Raw genomic sequence first — 14,879 nt, forward strand, 5'->3', positions numbered from 1 at the left:
GCGATCACCGCGGCTTCGCCGGCGCGCGCCCTTCTCCAGCTCCAAAAAAAAAAATCAGAGCTCCAGGCGCCCCCTGCTAGTCGCGGCCGTAAAAAGCGGACAAAAGCCCCAGCCTCCTCCAATCAGGGGGCCCGAGATTCAGCCCGTTCCCGCCCCTCCCGCCCACACGCTTAAGCTCAGCGCCAATGAGCGGGCCTGAAAAAGGGGTGTGAACTGTGAGGCATGCTGGGAATTGTAGTTTTCTGGACTCACGGGACCTGCAGAAGCAGAAGCCTGGGCGCATGCAGCCGGTTCTCCCGCCTTCATTTCCCATCGTGCTGAGGCGGGTGGCATGGCGGAGAAGGATGACACCGGATTTTGACGAAGAGGTGGTTTTTGAGGTAAGGGGAAAATGGCGGTGCGTGTGAATTGCCTTTGTTTGAGAAGGACGAGGGAGAAGGCGAGGAGGCCGGGCGAGAGGCCGATCCCGGGGCGAGGAATCGGGTGACGCTCCTGCCGGCCTCGGTCACCGAATCTCGGCAATTTCCGGGCCTAATGTTGGACGCAGCCTGACAGGTGTAGCCTGAGGCTCTCTTGCCGCGCCTTGCCCTCTGCCTCGGGCCCTCCCAGAATTCCCAGCCAGGCCGGTGGACTAGAGCCCTGCTTGTTCCTACTCACCCGTACGATTTAGCCTTCCCCTTTTTAGTCCTCGATTTGTTCGGGTCAGTATCCAGAAATGCCCCAGGTCACAGTTCGTGGTCGAGGCGTGGCCCTCGGAATGGAGGCAGCAGGTGCTAGTTTTTGTTTTTGTTTTTGTTTTCTTATACCGTGGTTTAAGATCTGTGTGTGGGACCTACTGTGGGTGATTTGGGCCGGGGCATCTCAGCATCTAATTCTTTTGTCCTTTGCTGTTGCGCTAGGTGTAGCTAGTTCTTCTGATTCGAGGCTCGGGTGTGAGTGCTTTTGTGTGGGACTATTTTAAGACGTTCTCTGCCATCTTGAATGAAAACAAAAACAAAAAAACAGTCTAGTGTTTTTGTTGCCATTTGTCTATCAGACACCGGTGAAAAGTCACACCCCGGTATAAGGCATGTATGTATACTTTACTAAAATCCATTCATCCGACAAGATTTTAAGAAATTTAAGAAAAGAAACGGCTCATTCCATACCATCAGAGAGCTACGCAATAAATAGTACAGAATGGTAAATGTTGAAATATATACAAACTGTCATTGGAGGATTGATTTGGAAACGCTGTCTGTTCTTGTGGCCTCGGAGACACTACACCCAGGAAATGGATATTGGAGGTGGATCTTGAACTGTGAATATGTTTAGAGAGATGGAAGGGAGAAAATGCATTATAAGGAAAGAGAACAGAGTATGTCAAGGTTGGGAGGTGTGAAAGTACCTGGTGTAGATTTTTCAGGGACTTGAGTGTGGAGTGTCGCTATATAAAGTGGTTTGATGGGGCTGGAATGAAGAGGTAGTGGAAAATAGGGCTCTTTTACCAAAAGGAAGTGCCTGGATTTGAGGAGGTCAGTAGGGAAGGCAAGCGCCTGAGTTCTGGAAAAGAGAGAAGAAATGATTGAATAATGGCTTGGACAGATACTTCTAAGGTAAAATCGAGGAAACAGTTACAAGATTGAATGTGGGAGATGAAGAAGAGACAAAAATCTATGTTGCTTAGATTGCTAGAGAGAGGGAAGTGGGTGGATACTTTTTTACCCTATTCTTAGATATCTGAGTATAATAGTAATACATGATCAAAGAACATTTCATTGTAGAAAACAAGCCACAAAATTAAAATCGCTCATTTTCCTACCACCCACAGATGACCACTATTAACATTATAGTATGTGTTCTTACAGACTTGTTTTCTATTCAAATGTATGTTTGATATTTTTTAAACACAAAAAATATACCACATAGAATTTTATATGTATTTTTCAGTAAGTCTTTTCCTATTCATTACTCTTTGAAAACAATAACATAATATCCAATCATGTACGTGTATCATAATATAACTATTTTCCCATTCTTGGATAGTTATATTGTTTCAAAATACAATTGTAATCAGCACTGACATAAGTCCATCTTTTACTGCATCTCTGATTTTTCCTTATAGTAATTTCTAGAAGGGAAACTAGTGGGTCAAAGGATATGAACATTTTTTAAGACTTATGCAGAAAGGTTATACCTATTCAAGTTTCCATTAGGAGTATTTTTACCAAATCCTCAGCAACAACCTTATTAGTTTCCTTTAATCTTTGTTAATTTTATAGGAAAAATAGCATTCTGTTGTTCTAATTTACATTTTGTGCGTTTACTGGAAACATTTTTGTTTCTTTCTTGAGCATTTTTTTGTATTTTTTGCTCATTTTACTATTGGATGTTAGCTTCTTACGACTTGCATACGTTTTACTTTTCTTTGTTTGTTTGTTTGTTTTTTGATGTGAACCCGGTGTAAAGTCTTTATTGAATTTGTTGCAATACTGCTTCTGTTTTATGTTTTGGTTTTCTGGCTGTGAGGCATGTGGGATCTTAGTTCCCTGACCAGGGATCAAACCTGCACCCCCTGCATTGGAAGGTGAAGTCTCAACCACTGAACTGCCAGGGAAGTCCCTTGCATACGTTTTTCATATGTTATTTAACAGTACCATACTTCTAGAAATTTTTTTTAGTTTGTAGTTTAATTTATTTGCTTTTTGTCACATACATTAATTTTTATTGCAGCATGATATTCGTAAGAAAAGTGCACAGATCCTAAATGTGCAGATTGATGAATTTTCACATGTTGAATGCATCCATGTAACCAGTACCCATGTTAAGAACTGAACATCAACCAGCACAGCAGAAACTCCCTTTTACTCCCTTTCACTCCCTTTCAGTCACTTCTCCCCACCCCAAAGATAACCACAATTCAGACTTGTAATAACTAACTTAAGATTCCTTTCGTCTATTTTTATAGTTTACACACTGGGCAATTCCATTCGTATATGCTCTTTTTGCTCTGACTTTTTGCTCTCTGGTTTTGTTTGTTAGATTCATCCATATGGTCATATGAGCATTTTTTATTTCTCTGTAGTATTCCATGTGAATGCATGACCATTTTAAAATCCACTCTACTATTAATGGTCTTCGGGTGATTTCCAGTTTGAGACTATTATGAACAGTGCTAGTGTGAACCTTTTAGTATATATGTCTTATTGAACATATTTCTGTTGAGTATATACTTAAGACGTGGAATTGCTAAGTCATAGGAAATATATACATTCACCTGTGTAGATATTGCCAAACATTATTCCAAAGTGGTTGTACCAATTTATATTCCTACCAGCAGTACAGGAGAGGTCCAGTTGCTCTACAGCCTCACCAACACTTGCTAATTTCAGTTTCTCTTTTTACCATTCTGGTAGGTGTGTACTGGTATCTCCTCTTGGCTTTAATTTGCATTTCTCTGATAAGGCAAGGGGGAGTCTTTTTATATGTTTAAGGACCAGTTTTGTATCCACTTCAGTGAAGCCAATTCAGGTTTGTTGCATATTTTCCTTTTGGATTATCTCTTCTTGTTACTGATTTGAAGGAGTTCTTTACATATACTGGATATAAGTCCTGTGTTGGATCTGTGTACCTCAAATATCTCAGGAGGTGTGTGGTACTCTCTTAATAGTGTCTTTCAATGAACAGAAGCTCTTAACTTTATCATAATCCGAGTAAATCTTTTTCTTTTATGGTTAGTGCCTTTAAAGAAATATTTGCCTGCTCTAAGGTGACAAAGATTATTTTCTCTAAAAGCTTTATTTTACCTTTTGCTTCTAAATCCGCTATCCGTCTGGAACTGATTTTTGTATGGTATCAAGTAAAGGTCAACATATGTTTTTTTCCCACATGGATGTCTAGTTAACCTGGCATTTTCTTTTTTTTTTTCTTTTTTTTTTTAAGAAGGAATTTCCATCTTCAGGAAACAACTTTATTTATAAATTTATTTATTTTTGGCTGTGTTGGGTCTCTGTTGCTGCACGCCAGCTTTCTGTAGTTGTGGTGAGCGGGTGCTACTCTTCGTTGGCAGTGCGTGGGCTTCTCACTGTGGTGGCTTCTCTTGTTGTGGAGCACGGGCTCTGGGCACGCGGGCTTCAGTAGCTGTGGTACGTGGGCTCAGTAGTTGTGGCTCACGGGCTCTAGAGCACAGGCTCAGTAGTTGTGGCACATGGGCTTTGCTGCTCCGAGGCATGTGGGATCTTCCCAGACCAGGGCTTGAACCTGTGTCCCCTGCATTGGCAGGCAGATTCTTAACCACTGCGCCACCAGGGAAGTCCTAGCCTGGCATTTTCTGAACAGACCATCCTTTCCTCGCTGAACTACAACGTTGCCTTTGTCATAAATCAGGATACCTTGTATGTGTGGCCTTGTTTTTGGGTATTCTCTTTTCCATTGGTTAATTTGATCATTCTTGTGCCTATACCACATTATTTTAATTACTTTTTAACTTTATAATACATATTAGTGTCTGATAGAATAAAACCAGCCAGCTTTATTTTCCTTCAAGATTGCTTTGGCTATTTTTAGCCCTTTGTATTTCTGAATGAATTTTAGAATCAGCCTATCATTTTCACTTTAGAAAAAGGAAACTACCAAGATTTGATTGGAATTGCTTTGAACCTATGGATTAATTTGGAGAGACCTGACATCTTTACAGTATTGAATATTCCAATAGCATTTTTATTGCTTGCCTCCTAAATGAGTCAAGCAGCTTCCCATCACTTTCTGTGCTCTAGGACTGATTTTACAAACTGGGAATACAGGGGAGGAAAAACAATTTTCCCTCTACCTTTCGAGTTCTTGGGCTGAGACCCCTGTCATAAAAGATAGATTAACAAAAGAAAAACAAAAGTTTATTAACATTGTTAGGAAACAAAATTCAACTGGAGTAAATTTAAAAGATCTTACTGGCTTTCTTCAATGATTCATGAATTAGGCAGCATCCCATCCAGCGGACAGAAAGGATCTTCTTCCCAGGATCTGTAAAAGATGAAAGACTTTTGTAGGCAGAAGGGAGTGGGACAAGGAAGTTAGGCTAGCAAAGAGTGGATTGGTCAATCCCAATCTCCCAATTCATCCCACCACCACCACCCACCCCTGCCACTTTCCCCCTTGGTGTCCATACGTTTGTTCTCTGCATCTGTGTCTCTAGTCCTGCCCTGCAAACCGGTTCATCTGTACCATTTTTCTAGGTTCCACATATATGCATTAATATACGATATTTTTCTTTTTCTGACTTACTTCACTCTGTATGACAGTCTCTAGATTCATCCACATCTCTACAAATGACCCAATGTCGTTCCTTTTTATGGCTGGGATTGACATATATACACTAATATGTATAAAATAGATAACTAATAAGAACCTGCTGTATAAAAAAATAAATTAAAAAAAAGAGTGGATTGGTTGTGTCAAGGTCATGTTCTTTTAGGGGATGGCACGGTACCTCACTAGTGTTGATTGGGTAGTTCCTGACTGACTGGCTTAAGATTCTATTTCTGTTACCGAATGCAGGTTCCTGTGACTGATGCACAGTAAGGCCAAACAAACCAAAAAGTCGAAGTTTGGAGCAGAGAAAGGTTTGTTGCAGGGCCATGCAAGGAGAACAGGTGGCTCGTGCCCAAAAAAACCCCCTAACTCCTTGAAGGGTTTCAGCAAAGCATTTTTAAAGGTCAGGGGAGGGGCATCCCAGGGTATGTGCTGGCATCTCAGTTCATGCACAATTCTCTGATTGGTTGATCTTGAGGTAACAGGGCAGTTAACATTATCAATCCTTAGGTACCAGTAGGTCTGGGGGCTACAGGCTCATGATCATCAAGTAGCTAATTTCTTCCATTATGACCCAATGTTCCTTTTTATGGCTGGGATTGACATATATACACTAATATGTATAAAATAGATAACTAATAAGAACCTGCTGTATAAAAAAATAAATTAAAAAAAAGAGTGGATTGGTTGTGTCAAGGTCATGTTCTTTTAGGGGATGGCACGGTACCTCACTAGTGTTGATTGGGTAGTTCCTGACTGACTGGCTTAAGATTCTATTTCTGTTACCGAATGCAGGTTCCTGTGACTGATGCACAGTAAGGCCAAACAAACCAAAAAGTCGAAGTTTGGAGCAGAGAAAGGTTTGTTGCAGGGCCATGCAAGGAGAACAGGTGGCTCGTGCCCAAAAAAACCCCCTAACTCCTTGAAGGGTTTCAGCAAAGCATTTTTAAAGGTCAGGGGAGGGGCATCCCAGGGTATGTGCTGGCATCTCAGTTCATGCACAATTCTCTGATTGGTTGATCTTGAGGTAACAGGGCAGTTAACATTATCAATCCTTAGGTACCAGTAGGTCTGGGGGCTACAGGCTCATGATCATCAAGTAGCTAATTTCTTCCATTTGGTGGCGGTTTTAGCATCTGAAAAGCTCAGGAAATATGCATGAAATACTGTTATCTTGGCACTTCTAAGAGGAGCTACAGCAGAAGGTATGGGGGAGGGGCTCTGTCCTGGGAAGGCTCCACAGGTCCTGTTCAGTTACATTTCTTGGAGAGGACAAAAGTGTAATTAAGTCTTGATTTGGTAAGGTGGATCTTAGTATAAGTGACTCCATTTGGGGCCTGTTGTCCTGTTTTTAACAACACGTATACTGCATATATACACGGGAGATACTGTTAAAAAAAAAAACAGAGCTAGACAGTAGCTAAAGCAGTTAAAACATATTTTATTCAGGACATACAATAGGGGGAAAGAGACCTCAGTATAGAACTGGGTTCTATTGCAAATACAGCATGAATGAATGGGAATTTAATTACTAAGAGGAAACACGGGGTCAAGAGGGGTTTTGGCTAAACCAATGTAACAGGATTCTTGCTGAAGACAGGCTAGGGTAGTCAGACATTACCTCTGTTACGTCAGACACAAGGTTTGCAGCAGAGAGAGTTTATTCACAAAGCAGCCAAGGAAGGAGAACAAGTCTCAAATCCACCCTCCCAAAGGTGGGGTATTTATGGGGTAAAGGAGCAGGGTGGTCTGAGGTGTGAGGAAAGGTGATTGGAGGTAGGGGAAGAGTGAGGTAGTCGGTGTTCTGTGCAGACATATCTTGGTTACATGCTTCTTCCAGGGATGCGTGTTCAAAAATGGAGGTGCTTAGCATGATTTGGGGGTGGAGGTTTTGGCCCTCTGACAACAAAAGAGCATTCATCCGACACCTGTGCAGGCCCAGTGTTAGGGCCCGTGGTCCCAACCAGTCTTAGCTCGAACTGAACAAGAGCTGACTCTGAATTCCGAAAAAACAACTTAAGTCTCTGCCCCCATTACTATAGCAACCCATACATCCGAGGTGTTATCTGTGGGGTGGTTAAGATGTCTTGTGGTGTATTACCTAGGCTACGTGAAGCTTGGAGGGTATGCAGTTAAGGAGAGGGGAAAAAACTAAAGCAAGCTGATCAGTGAAGGCAGTTTATAAGCAGAGAGGTTTTAACAAGCTGTTCCCTTATCTGTTGTTCTGTAAGACAAGCTCAAGAATCTCTATTAGTCACCAGCTTCTGTTAACCCTATGGGGCGTGATTACACCTAGGGGAATGGTAGAAGATGAGGAACCCAATATTGAGGGTGATCAGTTGTGGTGGATGGGAGATGCTTGCTAAACTGACATACCAGGGTTCTTGTTAAAACTAGATTTTGCAAGGAAGTGCACAGGTAGGCCTAGGAGAAATTTCAGGAACCTGACTAAAGTTTGATTAAGGAAAGAATCTTTGTCAATACCCAGGGGAAAATTCTAACACTCCATGGCTTGGAATTCCGGCTCAGATAGCATCTATATGGGGGGGAGCGGGTGTAGACCTGTTAGGGAAGAGTAAATGTTTACTTAGGAAAGATAAATGGACCCTTAGAAGAGCAGGTGGGAGATATGACAAAATTTGTCTGCGTGTAGCCTCCTCTCCTGTGATGACTCAATCTTCCCTAGTTGATGAAACTCCCAGGGAGGGGATTTATGATAATTGAGTTCCTTCTGGAAGATCTGTCTTTAGGTAGAGTAAGGGGGAGAGTTCAGAGAAAGTTTTCCCCTTCATTTGCTGTTTTTCAAGTGCCTACAGCTCAAAATAATCAATATGCCCAATGACATAATTTGGGGGGGACATATTCTGCTACCTTTCAGGAATGATCTATTCCTTGAGGGCATAGCTAAAATTGGCCCTTAAACTGTCTAGGCCAGCAGTCCCCAACCTTTTTGGCACCAGGGACTGGTTTCTGGAAGACAGTTTTTCCACAGACCGGGCGGCAGGGGAGGGTGGGGGGAGTGGGGGTGGGGTGGGGAATGAAGGGTGGAGATGGTGCGGGTGGTAATGCGAGTGATGGGGAGCGGCAGATGAAACTTCTCTCACTTGCCTGCTGTGCGGCCCGGCTCCTAACAGGCCACGGACCAGTACTGGTCTGCAGCCCTGGGGGTTGGGGACCCCTGGTCTAGGCCTTTGCTGGGGGTATGGGGAATGGATGATGTCTATTGGTTCCTTTTCTTTTATGGTTATTGCTTAGTTCCAGTTTTCTATTTGGGGGGATATTTTGATAGTCTTTTTTTATTCTGAAAGGGAGTGTAATACAGTTGTCAAAGGAACAGACTCTGGAGTTGGACAGCATAGGAAATCCTAGCTCCAGTACATAATAGTTAGTGTGATTTTGAGCAGTTTACTTAACTTCTCTGTGTGTCAGTTTTCTCAATATTAAGTAGAAATGACAGTATCAATCTCATAAAGCAGTTGTGAATATTAAATGACTTAATGTAAGTGACCTAATTAGGTCTTATTACTTATGTTATTCATGCCCTCTCTCTTTTTTTTTTTTTTTTTTTTTTTTTTTTTTTTGCGGTACGTGGGCCTCTCACTGCTGTGGCCTCTCCCATTGCGGAGCACAGGCTCCGGACGCGCAGGCTCAGCGGCCATGGCGCACGGGCCCAGCCTCTCCGCGGCATGTGGGAGCTTCCCAGACCGAGGCACGAACCTGTGTCCACTGCATCGGCAGGCAGACTCTCAACCACTGTGCCACCAGGGAAGCCCCATGCCCTCTCTTTTTCTGTTGCATAGATTTGCTGCAGTATTGACATACCAGATATATTTTTTAAAGAATCAGTTATTGGTTTTGTTTGATGGACCCAATTGAATTTGTTAGTGTTTTCTTCTTTTTTTTAATTTTATCTATTTTCTCTCTTCTACTTTGGGTTTATTTTGCTGTTTTTTTTTTTCTCTAGCTTCTTGAGTTAAAGACCTAAGTACTAAAAATAATTTGTAAGGTTATAAATTTCCCTGTGAGTGCTGCATTGGCTGTATTTCATGAGTTTTGAAATGTGGTTTGTCTACAATTTTGTAATTTCCTTTGTGATTTGTTCTTAATAGGTGATTTAATAGGTTATGGGCAAGGGATTGATGTTTTTGTTAGTGATGATTTTTCTTCATGTGCTCCTCCAGACCCATAGTTCTACCCTGACCATTATGGAACGCATCACCTGTATTTCCTTGTCCTATGGATTACATTTAGGTTCAACCAATGAAAAAGATCTCTTAAATCAGACGTATCTTAATTTGTTCAGGCTGCTGTAACAAAATGCCATAGGCTGGGTGGCTTATAAACAACAAAAATTTATTTCTGACAGTTCTGGAGGCTGGGAAACCTAAGATTCAGGGTGCCAGCATGGTTGAGTTCTGATGAGAACCCACTTCCTGGTTCATAAATGACTCTTTTCCCTGTGTCTTCGTATGGCAGAGGTGGGGGAGGGAACTCTCTGGGATCTCTTTTATAAGGGTACTGATTCTATTCTTGAGGGGTCCAACCACATGACCTAAGCACCTCTCAAAGGCCTCAGCTCCAAATACTGATAACATTGGGGATTAGGTTTCAACATATGAATTTTGGGAGGACACAAATATATAGCAAGAGGGTAGAAGAGAGAGCACTGGAGAGATATTTATATTCCTAGTTCCCTCCCAGCAGGGCTACCATTTGGTAGTGATTGTGTTCCTGTACCTAAAGCCGCAAGTCTTCTTGGGGGACTCCTTTAACTTCATCTTTTTTTTTTTTTTTTTTTTTTTTTTTTGCGGTACGCGGGCCTCTCACTGTTGTGGCCTCTCCCATTGCGGAGCACAGGCTCCGGAAGTGCAGGCTCAGCAGCCATGGCTCACAGGCCCAGACGCTCCGCGACATGTGGGATCTTCCCGGACCGGGGCATGAGCCCGTGTCCCCTGCATCGGCAGGCGGACTCTCAACCACTGCACCACCAAGGAAGCCCTAACCTCATCTCTTACAGGGCTTCAGTGACAGTGCTTCTTTCCTTTGACATTTAGGCCTGTGGAAGATAATAACTTCCTGCTGTTGCTAGTCCCTGGGTGCTTCACTATCCTCTATTGGTTGCCTCAACCCTTCTTACGCCTTAGTAAATAAATGGTCATTTCATTAAACTCTTTTCAGTTATCCCTTTTGAGTGTGCCATCTGTTTCTTGTAAAGTCTTCCTTCAAGAAGACTTCCTTGGTTAACTTATTTTGTAGCCCCTGTTCTATTCTCTAGGATTAACTCTTAACCATTGTCATCCATGACCTTTGGTTTTGCCCTCTGAGAACTTATTCTTCATCTCTTAGCACTCCATTGCCTCATATGAAATAGGTTTTAAAGTATATACCTTTCTTGGGGACTGCGTACCTTGCACAGCCTGATTCCTGCTGGTGTAGGTTATGGACCGAAAAGTTGCTTTAAAGGTTGAATATGAGTTTTTGCAGGGTATTGGTTTCTTTAGCAGTATAGTTCCCTGAAATGTAGTAGATTTCCAGTCTGTTTGCTTCTAGGCAGTTTCATACACAAGTAACCACAGTTAAAGAGCTAATTTAGACCAAGCTCTTAAATCCGAAGTCTGTAGATTGTATACTGGTTCTGTTTTGGACTTTTTCAACTTCATGGCATCATCTGCAATAAGAGGCTTGGGTGGAAAGGTATCACCCTTAATTAGATCTTAGCAGCTGGACTGGTTCCCATTATTTTGAGGGAGGGTCTTTGGAAAGGCTTCAGGCAGTCATCTTATTTCCTGCCTTTTGGCTTTTCCAGCCCTGAGAACACTGCTACTCCCCTCCCCCCATTACCATTTTCAGTCAGCTGGAATCTCAGGCCACAGGCAGAGACACCCTTCTTTTGCAGAGCTGAAAGCTTCTTATGCACATGGTTTGTCTTTCAAGGTACAAACATTACAGTGGCAGTAGTTTTATAAAATGTTTTGCCATTTGGCTGGAATGGGTCATTAGCTTTTTAACCTGCAATATGTTTCCTTGCCATCTACCATTTGACCTCTATTAAGCCTGTGCAGTGTATTTCAGGTTAACCATCCACTCTCTCTTCCACAACTGCCTCTGCCTTACTGGTAAGCTGGAGAATACATATTGGAATACTGCTTTAGAAACATTTTGCATCCACAGCTTTGTTTAGCAGCAAAAAAAAAAAAAAAAAAAAGGGCAGCAAGTAGTGAATCTCTGCTTCCTTGCTTCCTTCCAAATTGGGAACCCTCATTTATATCTAGAACCCTAGCTGCAAGATAATTTGGAAAATATCACATTTAGCCTTTCCATCCCTTTAATACAGGAGTCACACTAGGAAGGAATGTAGTATAGACGCTGAACAAACCAGCCCACCATATCCATCATAGGACCTAACCTCCCTTCTAAGAAAATTTACTGGGATATTTTAATTTTTTAATTTTTTTTAACATCTATATTGGAGTATAATTGCTTTACAGTGTTGTGTTAGTTTCTGCTGTATAACAAAGTGAATCAGCTACACGTATACATATATCCCTTTATCTCCTCCCTCTTGCGTCCTCCTCCCACCCTCCCTGTCCCACTCCTCTAGGTGGTCACAAAGCACTGAGCTTATCTCCCTGTGCTATGCAGCTGCTTCCCACAAGCTGTTTTACATCTGGTAATGTATATATGTCCATGCCACTCTCTCACTTCATCCCAGCTTACCCTTCCCCCTTCCCGTGTCCTCAAGTCCATTCTCTAGATCTGCATCTTTATTCCTATCCTGCCCCTAGGTTCATGAACCATTTTGTTTTAGATTCCATATATATGTGTTAGCATACGGTATTTGTTTTTCTCTTTCTGACTTACTTCACTCTGTATGACAGACTCTCTAGGTCCATCCATCTCACTACAAATAACTCGATTTTGTTTCTTTTTATGGCTGAGGAATATTCCATTGTATATATGTGCCACAGCTTCTTTATCCATTCATCTGTTGATGGACACTTAGGTTGCTTCCATGTCCTGGCTATTGTAAATAGAGCTGCAATGAACACCGTGGTACGTGACTCATTTTGAATTATGGTTTTCTCAGGGTATATGCCCAATAGTGGGATTGCTGGGTCGTATGGTAGTTCTATTTTTAGTTTTTTAAGGAATCTACATACTGTTCTCCATAGTGGCTGTATCAATTTACATTCCCACCAACAGTGCAAGAGGGATCCCTTTTCTCCACATCCTCTCCAGCATTTATTGTTTGTAGATTTTTTGATGTTGGCCATTCTGACCTGTGTGAGGTGATACCTCATTGTACTTCTGATTTGCATTTCTCTAATAATTAGTGATGTTGAGCATCCTTTCATGTGTTTGTTGGCAATCTGTATATCTTCTTTGGAGAAATGTCTATTTACGTCTTCTGCCCATTTTTGAATTGGGTTTTTTTTTTTGATATTGAGCTGCATGAGCTGCTTGTATATTTCAGAGATTAATCTTTTGTCAGTTGCTTTGTTTGCAAATATTTTCTCCCATTCTGAGAGTTGTCTTTTTCTCTTGTTTATGGTTTCCTTTGCTGTGTAAAAACTTTTAAGTTTCATTAAGTCCCATTTGTTTATTTTTGTTTATATTTCCATTTCTCTAAGAGGTGGGTCAAAAAGGATCTTGCTGTGATTTATGTCATGGAGTGTTCTGCCTATGTTTTCCTCTAAGAGCTTTATAGTGTCTGGCCTTACATTTAGGTCTTTAATCCATTTTGAGTTTATTATTGTGTATGGTGTTAGGAAGTGTTCTAATTTCATTCTTTTACATGTAGCTGTCCAGTTTTCCCAGCACCACTTATTGAAGAGGCTGTCTTTTCTCCAACCTTTGTATACTCTTGCCTCCTTTATCAAAGGTAAGGTGACCACATGTGCATGGGTTTATCTCTGGGCTTTCTATCCTGTTCATTGATCTATATTTCTGTTTTTGTGCCAGTACCATAGTGTCTTGATTACTGTAGCTTTGTAGTGTAATATGAAGTCAGGGAGCCTGATTCCTCCAGCTCCATTTTTCTTTCTCAAGATTGCTTTGGCTATTCAGGGTCTTTTGTGTTTCCATACAAATTGTGAAATTTTTTGTTCTAGTTCTGTGAAAAATTCCAGTGGTAGTTTGATAGGGATTGCACTGATAGTAGATTGCTTTGGGTAGTATAGTCATTTTCACAGTGTTGATTCTTCCAATCCAAGAACATGGTATATCTCTCCATCTGTTTGTATCATCTTTAATTTCTTTCATCAGGGTCTTATAGTTTTCTGCATACAGGTCTTTTGTCTCCTTAGGTAGGTTTATTCCTAGGTATTTTATTCTTTTTGTTGCAGTGGTAAATGGGATTGTTTCCTTAATTTGTCTTTCAGATTTTTCATCATTAGTGTATAGGAATGCAAGAGATTTCTGTGCATTAATTTTGTATCCTGCTACTTTACCAAATTAATTGATTAGCTCTGGTAGTTTTCTGGTAGCGTCTTTAGGATTCTCTATGTATAGTATCATGTCATCTGCAAACAGTGACAGTTTTACGTCTTCTTTTCTGATTTGGATTCCTTTTATTTCTTTTTCTTCTCTGCTTGCTGTGGCTAAAATTTCCAAAACTATGTTGAATAATAGTGGTGAGAGTGGGCAACCTTGTCTTGTTCCTGATCTTAGTGGAAATGGTTTCAGTTTTTCACCATTGAGAACAATGTTGGCTGTGGGTTTGTCGTATATGGCCTTTATTATGTTGAGGTAGGTTCCCTCTTTGCCTACTTTCTGGAGAATTTTTATCATAAATGGGTGTTGAATTTTGTTGAAGGCTTTTTCTGCATCTATTGAGATGATCCTATGGTTTTTATTCTTCAATTTGTTAATATGGTGTATCACATTGATTGATTTGCATATGTTGAAGAATCCTTGCATTCCTGGGATAAACCCCACTTGATCATGGTGTGTGATCCTTTTAATGTGCTGTTGGATTCTGTTTGCTAGTATTTTGTTGAGGAGCTTTTCATCTATGTTCATCAGTGATATTAGCCTGTAGTTTTCTTTCTTTGTGACATCTTTGTCTGGTTTTGGTATCAGGGTGATGGTGGCCTCATAAAATGAGTTTGGGAGTGTTCCTCCCTCTGCTATACTTTGGAAGAGTTTGAGAAGGATAGGTGTTAGCTCTTCTCTAAATGTTTGATAGAATTCTCCTGTGAAGCCCTCTGGTCCTGCACTTTGTTGGAAGATTTTTAATCACAGTTTCAATTTCAGTGCTTGTGATTGGTCTGTTTATATTTTCTATTTCTACCTGGTTCAGTCTTGGAAGGTTGTACTTTTCTAAGAATTTGTCCATTTCTTCTAGGTTGTCTATTTTATTGGCATATAGTTGTTTTTAGTAATGTCTCACAATCCTTTGTATTTCTGCAGTGTCAGCTGTTGCTTTTCCTTTTTCATTTCTAATTCTGTTGATTTGAGTCTTGTCCCTTTTTTTCTTGATGAGTCTGGCTAATGGTTTATCAGTTTTTTTATCTTCTCAAGGAACCAGGTTTTAGTTTTATTGATTTTTGCTCTTGTTTCCGTCATTTCTTTTTCATTTATTTCTGATCTGA

The 14,879-nt window shown here is 41.1% G+C and overlaps 1 protein-coding gene across 1 annotated transcript in view; it reads left to right on the forward strand.

Annotated features, from left to right (window-relative positions):
- The first annotated feature begins 240 nt into the window (after window positions 1-240).
- The window catches only part of VEZT (vezatin, adherens junctions transmembrane protein), a 77,261-nt gene continuing 62,622 nt past the window's right edge, over window positions 241-14,879 (forward strand). The window contains exon 1 of the mRNA XM_007468214.1: window positions 241-380. Coding sequence (XP_007468276.1) covers window positions 282-380 — 99 coding nt within the window. The 5' untranslated portion in view covers window positions 241-281. The remainder of the gene's footprint in view (window positions 381-14,879) is intronic.

The sequence above is a fragment of the Lipotes vexillifer genome, unplaced genomic scaffold (assembly GCF_000442215.2).
Source record: "Lipotes vexillifer unplaced genomic scaffold, Lipotes_vexillifer_v1.1 scaffold180, whole genome shotgun sequence".
In the NCBI taxonomy this organism is placed as follows: domain Eukaryota; kingdom Metazoa; phylum Chordata; class Mammalia; order Artiodactyla; family Lipotidae; genus Lipotes; species Lipotes vexillifer.